The sequence below is a fragment of the Microcebus murinus genome, chromosome 8, assembly GCF_040939455.1.
Source record: "Microcebus murinus isolate Inina chromosome 8, M.murinus_Inina_mat1.0, whole genome shotgun sequence".
NCBI classification, from domain to species: domain Eukaryota; kingdom Metazoa; phylum Chordata; class Mammalia; order Primates; family Cheirogaleidae; genus Microcebus; species Microcebus murinus.
Genome location: NC_134111.1, coordinates 33,172,248 through 33,186,354, shown reverse-complemented (window position 1 = coordinate 33,186,354; position 14,107 = coordinate 33,172,248). Strand labels below are relative to the sequence as shown.

The 14,107-nt window shown below is 39.3% G+C and overlaps 1 protein-coding gene across 16 annotated transcripts in view; it reads left to right on the top strand.

The window, feature by feature from the left end:
- NEB (nebulin) overlaps positions 1 to 14,107 on the top strand; it is a 210,534-nt gene that overhangs the window by 34,958 nt on the left and 161,469 nt on the right. For all 16 annotated transcript variants that reach the window (XM_076005535.1, XM_076005527.1, XM_076005534.1 and 13 more), the window contains exons 25-34: positions 403 to 507; positions 1,733 to 1,840; positions 1,929 to 2,042; positions 5,102 to 5,299; positions 7,327 to 7,434; positions 9,368 to 9,466; positions 10,695 to 10,799; positions 10,894 to 11,001; positions 12,887 to 13,198; positions 13,301 to 13,507. In XM_076005535.1, coding sequence (XP_075861650.1) covers positions 403 to 507; positions 1,733 to 1,840; positions 1,929 to 2,042; positions 5,102 to 5,299; positions 7,327 to 7,434; positions 9,368 to 9,466; positions 10,695 to 10,799; positions 10,894 to 11,001; positions 12,887 to 13,198; positions 13,301 to 13,507 — 1,464 coding nt within the window. The remainder of the gene's footprint in view (positions 1 to 402; positions 508 to 1,732; positions 1,841 to 1,928; positions 2,043 to 5,101; positions 5,300 to 7,326; positions 7,435 to 9,367; positions 9,467 to 10,694; positions 10,800 to 10,893; positions 11,002 to 12,886; positions 13,199 to 13,300; positions 13,508 to 14,107) is intronic.

Below are 14,107 nucleotides of genomic sequence, written 5' to 3'. Positions count from 1 at the left end.
GAGACACAGAGAGAGACCACATTCGCATAACCTTTATTATGGTAATCGTTCTATCTTATTATTAGATATTATTGTTAATCTCTTACTGTGCCTAATTTATAAATTAAACTTTCTCATAGGTACACATGTATAGAAAAAAACAGTAGATATAGGGTTCAATGCTACCCATGGCTTCAAGCATCCACCGGGGATTGTGGAATGTACCCCTGAGGATAAAGGGGCACTACTGTACCACAATCCCTAAAATAGGGAGTGATATTTCTGATCCACTTTGACTGGATTGACTATCTCTGAGGCTTTTTTCTAAAAGAAACACTAATGCCTTAGTGATATACACTGTCCTACATTAATTCAAGGAAGTTCCTGCCCTGAACTGTTTGAATATCCTTCACTATTTTTCAGCTGAATTACAAAGCGAAACATGAAGGTGAGAAGTTCAAGTGCCATGTCCCGGCAGATGCTCCAGAGTTTATCCAACACAGAGTCAATGCTTATAATCTGAGTGACGTAAGTACCAAAGCCACAGGAGCCTATGTTTGGTGCGCATGAAAAGAGAAAATGTTCTCTGGGAGGCCGAGGCGGGTGGATCGTTTGAGCTCAGGAGTTCGAGACCAGCCTGAATAAGAGTGAGACCCCGTCTCTACTAAAATTAGAAAGAAATTAATTGGACAACTAAAAATATATAGGAAAAAAAATTAGCTGGGCACGATGGCACATGCCTATAGTCCCAGCTACTCAGGAGGCTGAGGCAGAAGGATTGCTTGAGCCCAGGAGTTTGAGGTTGCTGTGAGCTAGGCTGAGGCAATGACACTCTAGCCCAGGCAACAGAGTGAGACTCTGTCTCAAAAAAAAAAAAAGAAGGCCGGGCGCTGTGGCTCACGCCTGTAATCCTAGCTCTTGGGAGGCCGAGGCGGGCGGATTGCTCAAGGTCAGGAGTTCAAAACCAGCCTGAGCAAGAGCGAGACCCCGTCTCTACTATAAATAGAAAGAAATCAATTGGCCAACTGATATATATATAAAAAATTAGCCGGGCATGGTGGCACATGCCTGTAGTCCCAGCTACCAGGGAGGCTGAGGCAGAAGGATCGCTCGAGCCCAGGAGTTTGAGGTTGCTGTGAGCTAGGCTGACGCCACGGCACTCACTCTAGCCTGGGCAACAAAGCAAGACTCTGTCTCAAAAAAAAAAAAAAAAAAAAAAAAAAGAGAGAGAGAGAGAGAAAATGTTATAGGCACTTAAAAAGATAGGATTAGAAATTATATAAATAAACAACTATTGAGATTGATGTCAGAATATAAGTGGAGCTTTTAAGGCCAAATGCTCTTAAGACTTACTTAGCTGTCAGATTTCACTCTCCACAGTCTCTTATTGTTGGCATTGTCTCAATTACCCATCCATCCCTAGAGCTGTACAAGATCTCTCTCATGTAGATGTCACATCTCACCTTCTCCAGGTGGTTGCCATTTTATATTATCCTTTTACATACCAGGATAGCAGAGTCTTTAGAAAGTTCACAGAACATTAAAAAGAGTATATTATGCTTATTTAGTGATAGGGAGAAAGAAAGTGGAGGACAGATAAATCAATCGTTGTGCTACCATTTGGTAAATATGGTATTTATAGGTGAAATAAGTCTATATACACACACTCTCAATCTGTTTTTTCTATTTTCACTGGATTAATCTGTGTTCAATGTTGTTCTTTTAATTCTTGTGCTGAATTTCTCCTGTCCAGAATATTTACAAGGAAGACTGGGAGAAGAGCAAAGCCAAGAAGTTCGACATTAAAGTGGACGCCATCCCCCTGCTGGCAGCCAAAGCCAACAGCAGGAACGCCAGTGACGTGAGTGTGGCCTGGGGACCTGGGCAGGGCGTCCTCAAGGACGACTTTTCCTGGTGAGTGGGACCTGGCACATGTGATGTCTTTGCAGGTGATGTACAAGAAAGACTATGAGAAAAACAAAGGGAAGATGATTGGAGCCCTCAGCATTGAGGACGATCCCAAGATGCTGCACTCCTTGAAGACAGCCAAAAACCAGAGCGATGTGAGTGTCTCTACAAATCTGTCTTGTTTTTGAGGTGTCTTCCCTGTTAACATGCCCAAGGGTAGGGTTGTGTAAAAGGATTTTCACACACATGGCTCTAGCTTATTCCCAAAAATCTTCTATCAAGAACTTTAGAATGGTGCCTCAGATTCTTGCACCTCTCACATTTAAGGAGAGAAATGACTGATTTGTAATTAATGTTCCATTTCACTTTGAAAAATGTATCCATCAATGTTTAACAGAATATTGCTTGTAGTTCTCAAAACCTTTTGGAAAACATCACCAGATGTTTTCATCTTTTCTTCTAATTGAAAAAATGTTTTGTAAATGATAATTTTAGAACTATACTTTGGAAGAAATTCGTGAATCACAAATTTAAAAAATCTTAATATAGCTATTAATATCATTGCACTTTATTGACTTTAGTAATTAGTGTTGGTCTAGATCCTAGAAAAATACTCTATTGATTATAGGTCTGTTTGAGAATCTGATAAAAGAATTGAACTGTCTATCTAGAAAATAAACATTTTTTTTCATGCGTTTTGCCTGAATTTCAGGGAACTCATGGCTTCCCTAAGTCTTGTTTATGGGTCATGTATCATTTTCCAGTTAAAATCCTTATTACTGGCTGGGCACAGTGGCTCACACCTGTAATCCTAGCACTTTGGGATGTCGAAGCAGGAAGATTGCTTGAGCTCAGGAGTTTGAAACCAGCCTGAGCAAAAGCGAGACCCCCTCTCTCTAAAAATAGAAAAATTAGCCAGACATCCTGGTGCACACCTGTAATACCAGCTACTCAGGAGACTGAGGCAAGAGGATCCCTTGAGCTCAGGAGTTTGAGGTTGCTGTGAGCTATGATGATGCCACTGCACTCTAGCACAGGGCGATGGAGTGAGACTCTGTCTTTAAAAAAATAATTCTATTACAGAGAGGCAAACATTTACTATTGCAAATTACAGTATATTCTGTGTTTTAAAAAATGTTTAGAGAATCCCTTAAGAGTGGTAAGAATATTCAACATATCTTGCAGATATTAGTTCTTCATGATGAAAGAGAAGGGTGTTTGTATCATTTAATGTTAACCATGCATTTATATAATGATCTAACCTCTTTAACTCATTTTGCATTTACTTTCTAGTCACTCAGCACTTTAAAACATCCAATTCAGTAATTTTCTCTAGTAACTTCACACTGAATTATATCAATAGATAGCACTTATATATCACACAACCTATCAGAATTTATCACAGACCCCAACAGTAGGCACATAATTGTTCAACAAAAGTTTGTTAATTGATTGATGTTGGTGACCAAAAGAGGCAGTAAATGAATCATTCTCTTATAATATCCAGGCAAAAACACTAAGCTGCAGGTATAGAACATGTGTAGCTTTTTAAAAAGAATCTTTTAAAGCCATTTGGATGTTTGACAACATTTTATATATGTGCTGGGATGTGTGAGCTGGTGTGAACATAAACAAAAGAGTAAAAACAACTTTGTCAAAACCACTTCCACACACCAACTGCTATTGCAACATTGCTTTATCAATTTATTCCTAATAAAAACAAGTTTTTCAATGTTCCCTATCAGAAAGTTGGGAAAGTTCCCTATCAAACTTTTTTTTTTTTTTTTTTTTTTTTTTTTGAGACAGAGTCTTGCTTTGTTGCCCAGGCTAGAGTGAGTGCCATGGCCATCAGCCTAGCTCACAGCAACCTCAAGCTCCTGGGCTCAGGTGATCCTCCTGCCTCAGCCTCCTGAGTAGCTGGGACTACAGGCATGCGCCACCAGGCCCGGCTAATTTTTTCTTTATATATTAGTTGGCCAATTAGTTTCTTTCTATTTATAGTAGAGACGGGGGTCTCGCTCTTGCTCAGGCTGGTTTCGAACTCCTGACCTTGAGCAATCCGCCCGCCTCGGCCTCCCAGAGAGCTAGGATTACAGGCGTGAGCCACCGCGCCCAGCCCCTATCAAACATTTTACTTTTATAAACCATAGTCTAGGCTTTATAATTAAGTGAAAACTGTATTCAGTGAAAGTGATTATTCACAAAATATAAGAAGAAAGATCAATTTCCCTATGAAAGCTGAAAGGTGGATCATACGCGAAAGGAATTGCTACAGAAGATTTGTAATGCGTATCTGTACTTGCTAACTCAGGTCCTGTCTTTAACATGTATGTGATTATGGGGAGATAGGATGAGTTTAGAATTTTTCTAAAGACAGTGGGTCAGGATGTTTCTGTCTGCTAAGGTAATTGGTGAGTGGAAATGATGAAGCTGGGAATTTCACCTAATTAGCACCTTGTCCAACCATTGCAGAAAACCAGCCAATGAAGGTATCTCTTGAGGCCCAGTCAGGACATTTGGTTTATGAGAACGCTGTGCATAAGGGCCAAGGTTACTTTAATGGCTTATTTTCACAAACTTTCCTCCTTTGAGGTCTTTTAACTGCTGCAATCTGAAGCCTCTTTTAAATTGTTAACAAAATTAAACTTGATATGAAGAAAACCTTTGGGATTCTCAGTGGGGCTTATCTACTGTCAAGAATATAATAGGTTGAAAAATCAGCAACTATCCATTTTTAAATGATTCTATACAGCCAACAATTTAAGTCTACAGCCCCTCTATATGCAGTAGTCATTGTATAAAATCATATTGTCATGTGATTGGCATTCATTTTAAAAAAATGCTTCTTTATTAAAAAACTCTTCAAAGATTAGGTTACATTAATAGAAATAACACTTGTTAGTGGTCCTTGAGAAATACTGTTTTGTAAAAAAATTCTCAGTGGAAGCAGAATCTGTAGCCCATTCTCATGTCTGCTGTGAGTCTCTGACAGTTGCTTTTTGATTTGGGAAGATCTACGTGTGATTTTCTGAGGATGGAGGTGGGGAGTTCAATCGTGTGTAACCTTCGAACAAATTTGGGGGCAAAATAACTAATCACATGTTTGGATCTGTTTCCATGACTTGTATTTATTGTTTATGAGAGATCTCTATGCTTTTCTGGAAATTCATGGTGGGAGAATTTGTGGTAATAAATGCTAATTTCCTACTCACAGCGTGAATATCGAAAAGACTATGAAAAGTCCAAAACTGTCTACACGGCACCTCTTGATATGCTCCAAGTCACTCAGGCTAAGAAATCTCAGGCGATTGCCAGCGATGTGGACTATAAGAACATCTTACACAGTTACAGCTACCCCCCGGATAGCATCAACGTGGACCTCGCCAAGAAGGCTTATGCACTGCAGAGTGACGTGAGTGACCAGGTTTTCTCGAGTCCCTCTTCCGAAGGTGGAAACTGAAAAGGATTTCTAAATTGAGTGGGGTCTCGGCGCTTCTCAGAGGTGTCTGCATTGTCCTCTGTATGTAAGCAAGTGTGTGATGGGAAAATGAGCCTTGTTCTGTAAGACTTCAGGGTTAGTGAGACCTGGGTCTGGCGTGCACTCCATTACTATTTCCCTGTGGAAAAGTTACCAACCTTGCACAGTCTGGAGTCCTCCTCTGTAAAATGGACATAAAACAAAAAATATTGTTTGGAGGATTTAAATGCATGGAAAATACTTAGCGTGGTGCCGGGCCCTGGTGAGTGCTCAATAAACATTCACTATTATCATCATCACCATTATTATAATCATCACATTCATCATTATCGATGATTTTTTTACTTAGGTAGCTATTTTGTCTAAAAAGAAAATATATCATTTACAACATCAGTTTTTTATAATAACTGGGTTTTTTCTTTCCCGCAGATCAAAAATCTTTTAGGCAAATTAATTTGTCTGAGCTACCCAACTCAATACTTTATCCTAACAATTCTATTATTTTGAATGTGGTGAAATACACATAACAAATTTACCATCTTTACCATTTTTGAGAGTACAGTTCAAGCGTGTTATGTATATATACATTATTGTTCAGCCTATCTCCAGAACTTTTTCGTCATCCAAAACTGAAACTCTATATTCATTAAATGACAACTCCCATTTTCCTTCTTTCCCTAGCATGTGGCAACTGCCACTCTACTTTTTGTTTCTATGAGTTTCACTTGTTTATATAGCTCATATATGTGAAATCATGCAATATTTGTCATCTTGTGACTGGCTTATTTCACTTAGCATGATGTCCTCAAGTTTCATCCATGTTGCAGCATGTGTCAGAATTTCCCTTCTTTTTAAAGGCTGAATAATATTCCTTTGTATGTATATGCACCACATTTTGTTTATCCATTCACTGTTGGTGGACATTTGAGTTGCTTCAGCCTTTTAGCTATTTTGAACAATGGTGCTATGAACTTGGGTATAAATGTCTCTTTGAGATCCTGCTTTTGGGTGTATACCCAGAAGTTGAATTGTTGGATCACATGGTAGTTCTATTTGTAATTTTTTGAGGGACCACCCATACTGTCTTCCATACTGGCTACACAATTTCACATTCTCACCACTAACAATTTTATTTTATGCATTGTTATCCTACTTGTTATTTGTTTAATTTTGCTGGGTTTCTTCACCCCAAATAGACTGTGAGCCTCTCAAGGGCAGGATCCAATTGCTTTCTTGATTTTTCATTCTAGTTAAAAGGCCCACACTAAAGAACAACAATTTGAATTTTGTATCTAGGGCATAAGTTATAGGTATCATCTGTTGTTAGACAGTAAGAGAAGCTAATTATTTTAATATCATTGAGTAACTGTCCCTCGCATAGGAACGATTCCAAATAGTAACTGCTCCCTTAAGCAAATTAAGGAGTGCAACTATTTTAAAGTGTTTTATCAGGCAACGTAGAGACACTCCAAAGTTGACTAGTACACAGGAAGGGCCATGTGTGCAAACATTTAGTATAAATAATTAGTATCAAGTCTTGTAATAAAAAAATGGACAAAATTATCTCCCTTCCATGTAGCCTGTAGTTCTAACTTGACCATAGAAACGTAATAGTTAGAGTTCCAGGGAGCAAACACCTCACATTTGATGATCTAAATAGAACAATTTCCTTTATTCTTTGAAATGCAGCTTTGAATCGAGCATTTTCCAGATTGGAATTAGAGGTCCACGTACTTCCATTAAGTTGGAAATAAGGATGAAATGAAATACATGCCAGTTATAAGAAAAGCAAAATCCTAAGGGCTGTTGAGATCTATCACCACAGAAATGTATAAAACAAGCTTAATGTCTGGGAGTTGGTCAGAAATCACAAAAACATCATTTTGGGTAAAATGGTAGTGATTTTGTGTAATAAGGATGACACTGAGCAGAGAAATGTAACCTTCCTCTTGGTGTTTTAGGTTGACTACAAAGCCGACTACAACAGCTGGATGAAAGGCTGTGGCTGGGTGCCTTTCGGGTCCTTAGAGATGGAGAAGGTGAAGCGGGCCTCAGACATCCTTAATGAGGTAGAGCCACCGGGTGTGTCCGAGGGAGAGTTGTAAATATGTTGTGTTAAAACCCTCAAAGTCAATGGGAAGTGCCTCCTTTTTTTTTTTATTTCAAAATTTTACGGTTTAAGTTTAGGTTACATATATTAAAGTTTAGGTTACATATATTCATTGCCTTTGCACCACCCAAGTCAGAGCTACAAGCGTGTCCATCCCCATTAATGGGTGCACTGCACCCATTAAGTGTGCATTTGCCCATCCCCTCCTCTCCACTCCCCAGACCTGCTCAACACCAGTGCCTCCTTGACTGGTCCGTTCTCTAGTCTCTTTTGCTGAGGAAAAGAACTTACATGCACGAATTATCCAGGTAGACAAGTACAAACCATTATATTACCAAAATCATTTATGTTAGCCATTCACGCCAGAAATATTTTTAACAACTTTATCGAGGTCCAATTTGCATACCATAAAATTCACCTGTGTTACCTTGACACGTTTAAATAAATCCTTATCATTGTGTAGTGATCGCTGCAATTGGATTTTAAAAATTTGAGCTGCTAGCACCTCGAAAAGTTTCCTCAAAAAAATCCCTGCTCTCACTTTCAGGCCCAGCAACCACTGATTTGCATTCTGTATCTAAAGATTTACCTTTTCTAGAAATTTCTTTTGTATCTGGCTTCTCTCACTTGGCATAATGTTTCAGAGGCTCATCCACATTTCTGCATGTGCTTGTATAATTCATTCCTTTTTATTACTGAGTAGTCATTCTTTGTGTGGATATACACGTACCACATTTTTATTACTCTTTGCCAGTTGGTAGACATGTGGATTGTTTCCAATTTGGGGTGATTTGAATAATTCAGCTGTTATAGAAATCTTCTTTGAAGAATTATACCCCATATCATATTCTGGATGACTTTGAAGTAGTATATAAATTATCATCCAGTCTAAGAGAAAGCAGTGATGATCTTGAGGCTCGTAAAGCAGCAAGGTTATCTGTCCCTCCTCTGTCAACAGCTGAAAATTCTCGCTGTTGCCAGGAGAATACATCATCAAGGAGGACAGACTATATAGAAAGGACAGAGGAACTGAATGAAGGTTGTCTCCTGCATTCAAGATTTTGTCGTTCTTGTTTGCTGCTTTTGTTTGTTTTTTTGGTGAAAAACCATTTTGTCTGCTGAGAGGTCTTTCAGAAAACGTTCTTTTGGGTTGGTGGTTTTCAGAAGTCTGAAGTTGAAAGAGCAACGTTGCTGTAGATGCAGAAGTAGGATAATAAGCACAAAGGAAGAGGGCTGGGAAAATAAACAGAGGAGAATATAGGGACAAGGGCAGCTGGCAGGTGCCAGCTCCCAGTTGGAACACCTCCCCAAGGTCCACTCCTCTGTGCCTCTTCAGTGCGTTAGTGATAACCATGCAATGACCACATTAAGTCTCAAAAGCCAATGTCCTGCCTGTCTTATTAATAATCCCTAGCTGTTGCCCTACTTGCTCAATTCCTCCTCGCTCAACTGTGGAGCTCCTTTATGCCAGTTGTTGATAGAGTAACAGGAAAAATGACATTCCTGAGAACGTGTTAGTGTCATGCAAGGACACTCCAAATCTCCTTGCTTGCTTTTCTTTTAAGCCTTTGGAAAACTCTGTGATGTTTCTGGATTCTGCTTAGCTGAGAGTACCTTCTTTGGTGTCATAGGCAAGAAATTGAGAGGAGTCTGTCTGATTACTGCAAACTGTGTGTGTCTGTACTGTTCCAACCCATCCAAAATTAAACTGATTTTTAAACATTCATCTTTGTATTGTATTAATCAAACCAATCAAGAATCCGGTACTTTCACATTTTAAAATCAGGAAAAATCCTCCTTGTCCCTCTAAAATAAATTTCAAGAATTTTGAAATGTTAACCTTTGGTGAAAAATAATATGATTGTTTTTTCTCTTGTTGATTCGCCAAACAGAAAAAATATCGCCAACATCCAGATACACTCAAGTTTACCTCAATTGAAGACGCTCCAATTATAGTGCAGTCTAAAATTAACCAGGCCCAGAGGAGCGATGTAAGTGTTAATCCTATTTGTATTTTAATAAGCGTTAACTAATATTAATACAAATAAATTTGTATCTCAAGTGTACTGATCACCTGCAGTTATGTAATCCAAAGAACTTCAATTATATGAGCAACTGTATAACCCCCCAGCTGTACTTTAATAAAGCACATGTAATTCATGTCTTTAGAGCAACGTATATTGTGCTAACTGTTCTTTTAGCCATTTGACATTGCTTTCTAAGGAAAAGGCAAAAGGTGTTTCTTTTACCATCAAGAAAAACTACAAGCCTATTTCTAGGAAATACCAGAAAGAATGTATATTGGCACTATATCAAATGGAGGAGTCATATTTTAAGTCAGAGCTAAAACAAGAATCATACATAATCAAAACCACCCAAATCCCTTTAACTGCCCACGAGGTACCGTGTTTCCCCGAAAATAAGACCCACCCAGAAAATAAGCCCTAGCAGGATTTGTAAGCATTTGGGCAATATAAGCCCTACCCTAAAAATAAGACCTAGTGATGGGCGTGGCTACTCAGCGGATCTGCACAACCCATGCATTTGGTTGCGGAGCGGTAAAGAAGATGAGCAGCCCTTCTCATCTGCCCCATGAGAGCTCTGTTGCTCGACATGAGAGATTGGGGCCAATGGTTTTAAAGGAAATAGAGTTGCAAGAAATTCAAGATAGAATTCGGGGTTTGGAGAGTTATGATGATGTTCCAGAAGAAGACAACTTAGCTATATTTGAATAAATGTAGATTGTTGTACCGTACTTAAAAAATAATAATAATAACACATCCCCTGACAATAAGCCCTAGGGTATCTTCTTGAGGAAAACTAAATATAAGACCCTGTCTTATTTTCAGGGAAACATGGTATAATGTAGGTGTTTGGTGTATTCCACCTTATTAGCCTTTCCTGTGCTCAGGAAAGCGTCTGCAAGTTAACATTTTCATTGGATCAGCTCCCTGGGCTGATTTCCACCAGGTGCCTCTACCTAGACCCAGAGGTTCCTAGACAGTACCAAGGGATCTTGCAAGACTGAGCCATCACTAAGGCAGGACCCTATGCAACTGCATGATTGACCTTGAATGCCTACAGATACTTGCATGTAACATGGGGACATGCACAGAGTCCCTTAAACCACCTCTGTTCAATATGATCAACTTTGAAATTATCTTCCAGTGTCATTAAACGTTTCTATTTATTTGTTTATGCATTTTTTTTCTCCCCCAGATTGCTTACAAAGCCAAAGGAGAGGAAATTATTCACAAATACAACATGCCGGCAGACCTGCCCCAGTTCATCCAGGCTAAAGTTAACGCCTACAACATCAGCGAGGTGCGTGTGTGCGCTCACGGGCTGATGTGCGGGTCCAGCCTTTATTATACTAGCGTGGTCTCTGAGTGATATTCAAATGACATTTTTCTTTCAGAATATGTACAAAGCAGACCTGAAAGACTTGAGCAAGAAGGGATATGACCTGAGAACTGATGCGATTCCCATCAGAGCTGCCAAAGCTGCCAGGCAGGCAGCAAGCGATGTGAGTCCAGTCGTGGTCACGCGTGTGTGACGAGAGAATGTGGGCAGGTGGACTTGGGGTTTGCCTGTTACCCAAAAGTTGTCATGTGTGCTATCCCCAGCTGGAAGCAAGTCTGGATGAAAACTATTCAGGAAGGAAATTTCCCTAAATAGATCTGAATATTCTTGGAGGAAAGGATTTATGTAACTTTCTACTGATCGGTTCTAACAAATCCCCCTAATTTAAAATTCTCCTCTCTAAAATGACTTACCATTTAAGTCATAATAGCCTCCTGATGGTGAAATTTTATTTCAAAACTTTCTTAATTGATATGATTTCCCTGTTTCCCTTGCCTCTATTTTTTCCTTCATTACTTCTATAGACTGGTGAATTGGCCCCAAGATTCAAAGCCCCTAATAGTCATTAGGTTCCATTAAAGTTAAAAATCTTATTTTTTGTTTCAATTTTTAATTTTTAAAAATTGACATGTAATAATGGTACATATTTATGGGGTACATAGTGATGTGACACATGTTAATGTACAGTGATCAGATCCGAGTAATTAGCATATCCATCATCGCAAACGTTTATCATTTCTTTGTGTTGGGAGCATTCAGTGTCCTCTTTCTAGCTATGGAAACTGTATAATATTTTATTGTTAACTATAGTCATGCTACAGTGGTATAGAACACTAGGTAGAGCTCACTCTGCCTATCTAGCTGTAACTTTGTACCCTTTTACAAATCTCTCCCTATCTCCCTTCCCAGCCTCTAGTATCCTGTTCTACTTCTTACTTCTATGAGATCAACGTTTTTTAACCTAAGAAAATTATTCTTTATCCTATTTTACTTTAACCCAGATGTGAGCTGAAGTCACTTTGCTCTTTGAGATTTAAATAAAATTGGCTCAGTTCCCCACCTGTTGTCCTATAGGAAGTGGAATGACTCCCAATACCCTCTGGGTTTCTGAAAATGCTCTGAGGTTTGCATTTCCCTCCAGCGACCAGTCTGGACATGATGGGTTGTTTTTTTTGTTGTTGTTTTTTTGTTTTTTGTTTTTGTGCTCACCAGGCTCTCTTGTGCATCTTCTTCTCTTTCTGCTCTGCATGACACAAACACAGCCCCTTCCTTTTGATTTCCCTCATCCCAAGCACAACTTGACTGACAGTTTGAAATGAGGTTTACCTTGCATCAATGTAAATAAGTTACAATTGAATAACAAATGTCCTTGCCCTGAAAAGCCCTCCCACCCAGAATTTCTCACTGACACCCTTTCTCTGTGGGTGCTTGCCTTCCGACACCCGACTTACCACAAACGTTCGTTCCCCCACATCTCAGCGTCCCAGGGTCCTCTTCTGGCCTCCCCAGGGAAGCTCAGTCCCCCTCACTTTGTAATTCAGAGCCAATTAATGGTTACCCACTCCTGGCTCTGGGTCTCCCTTCGAATACCCAAGGATTCATTAAAATTCTACTACTGTTACTAAAATTCTACCACTACTGTTATACTAAATTTCCATCACTAATCAAATGGCCAGCTACCTAGGGCTCAAGCAGCACAATATAATTGGCAGAGATTGTGAAATATTTACCTTTTCATTCTCTACCGGTGTCTAAGTGAAAAGGAACAATACAGAGATTTATATTGTCACTGATATGAATTATGGTAACACCCCCATCTCAACCTCTCTTGGGTGGGCAGAAGCAGCTACCGACAATCTAATGGGTTATAAATAACATTTTTATTTTAATAGGCTGCACTTCAAAGTATATACAGTTGAATAGCTAATGGTTTGGTTATGGAAATACAGTAATTTGTGGGAAGTTCAATTACTTTAAATTATGGCCTCATTGTTCTGTAAAACCTTCAAAATGACATTTTAAATTATGCCCACCTTTGTTTCCAATAGGTTCAGTACAAAAAAGATTATGAAAAAGGTAAAGGGAAAATGGTTGGCTTCCAAAGTATCCAAGATGATCCTAAACTGGTTCATTACATGAATGTGGCCAAGATACAATCGGACCGGGAATATAAAAAAGACTATGAGAAGACCAAGACCAAGTACAATACGCCCCATGATATGTTCAACGTCGTGGCGGCTAAGAAAGCCCAGGATGTTGCCAGCAATGTCAACTATAAGCATTCTCTCCATCATTACACCTACCTCCCCGATGCCATGGACCTGGAGTTGTCTAAAAACATGATGCACATACAGAGTGATGTAAGTGACATTCACTCCACAAGAAAATCCCCCTGTAAGTTCAGAGCCTGCCATGCAAGGAACCGCTGCCTGGCCCTCACCCCTCTCTTCTCCCATCTGCAGAACGCCTACAAGGAAGACTACAACACCTGGATGAAAGGCATCGGCTGGATCCCCATTGGCAGTCTCGACGTAGAAAAAGTGAAGAAGGCGGGTGATGCCCTGAATGAAAAGAAGTACCGGCAACATCCAGACACCCTCAAATTTACCAGCATCGTGGACTCCCCGGTTATGGTCCAGGCAAAACAGAACACCCAGCAAGTCAGTGATGTGAGTACAAGGAAAGGGAGAGGAAAGAGGAGACAGAGGGAAGCTTTTTGGAAAAGTAAATATTGATTGGTTCAACATTTTTACTCTCTGGGGCCAATATCTGTTCACTTTAAGTTTATTGTTTCTTAAATTAAAAAGCACAATTAGAATTATTTTTAGTTTGGGCATTAACGTTTTCTTTTACTTCTATCTGGCATTTCACATTCCTTTTAAAATCTTTTTCCTTTTTGACTGCCATTGAAATACTGTGTTATTGGATAAATCTGACATGATGAGAAAAGTTCTATTCTAGGAGTGCAAACACACACATACACTCTCTCTCTCTCTCTCACACACACACACACACACACACACACACACACACACACACACAGAATTTAAGCTTCAGTCCCAGACACTTTTCTGTGGCACACTCATTGTATTCAATTCTATATTGAGTTGCTTGTATTTGCTTTTCCTGTATAAAATATTAATACAGAGAAGTAATACACATGAAAGTATGTTTTTGCTCCTAAGAATTCAGCATACACAATCATTCTAGAGACTTTTAACTTACGTCTTGGTGGAGATTAGTATTGCTGGCCTGCCTGTCCAGGAACA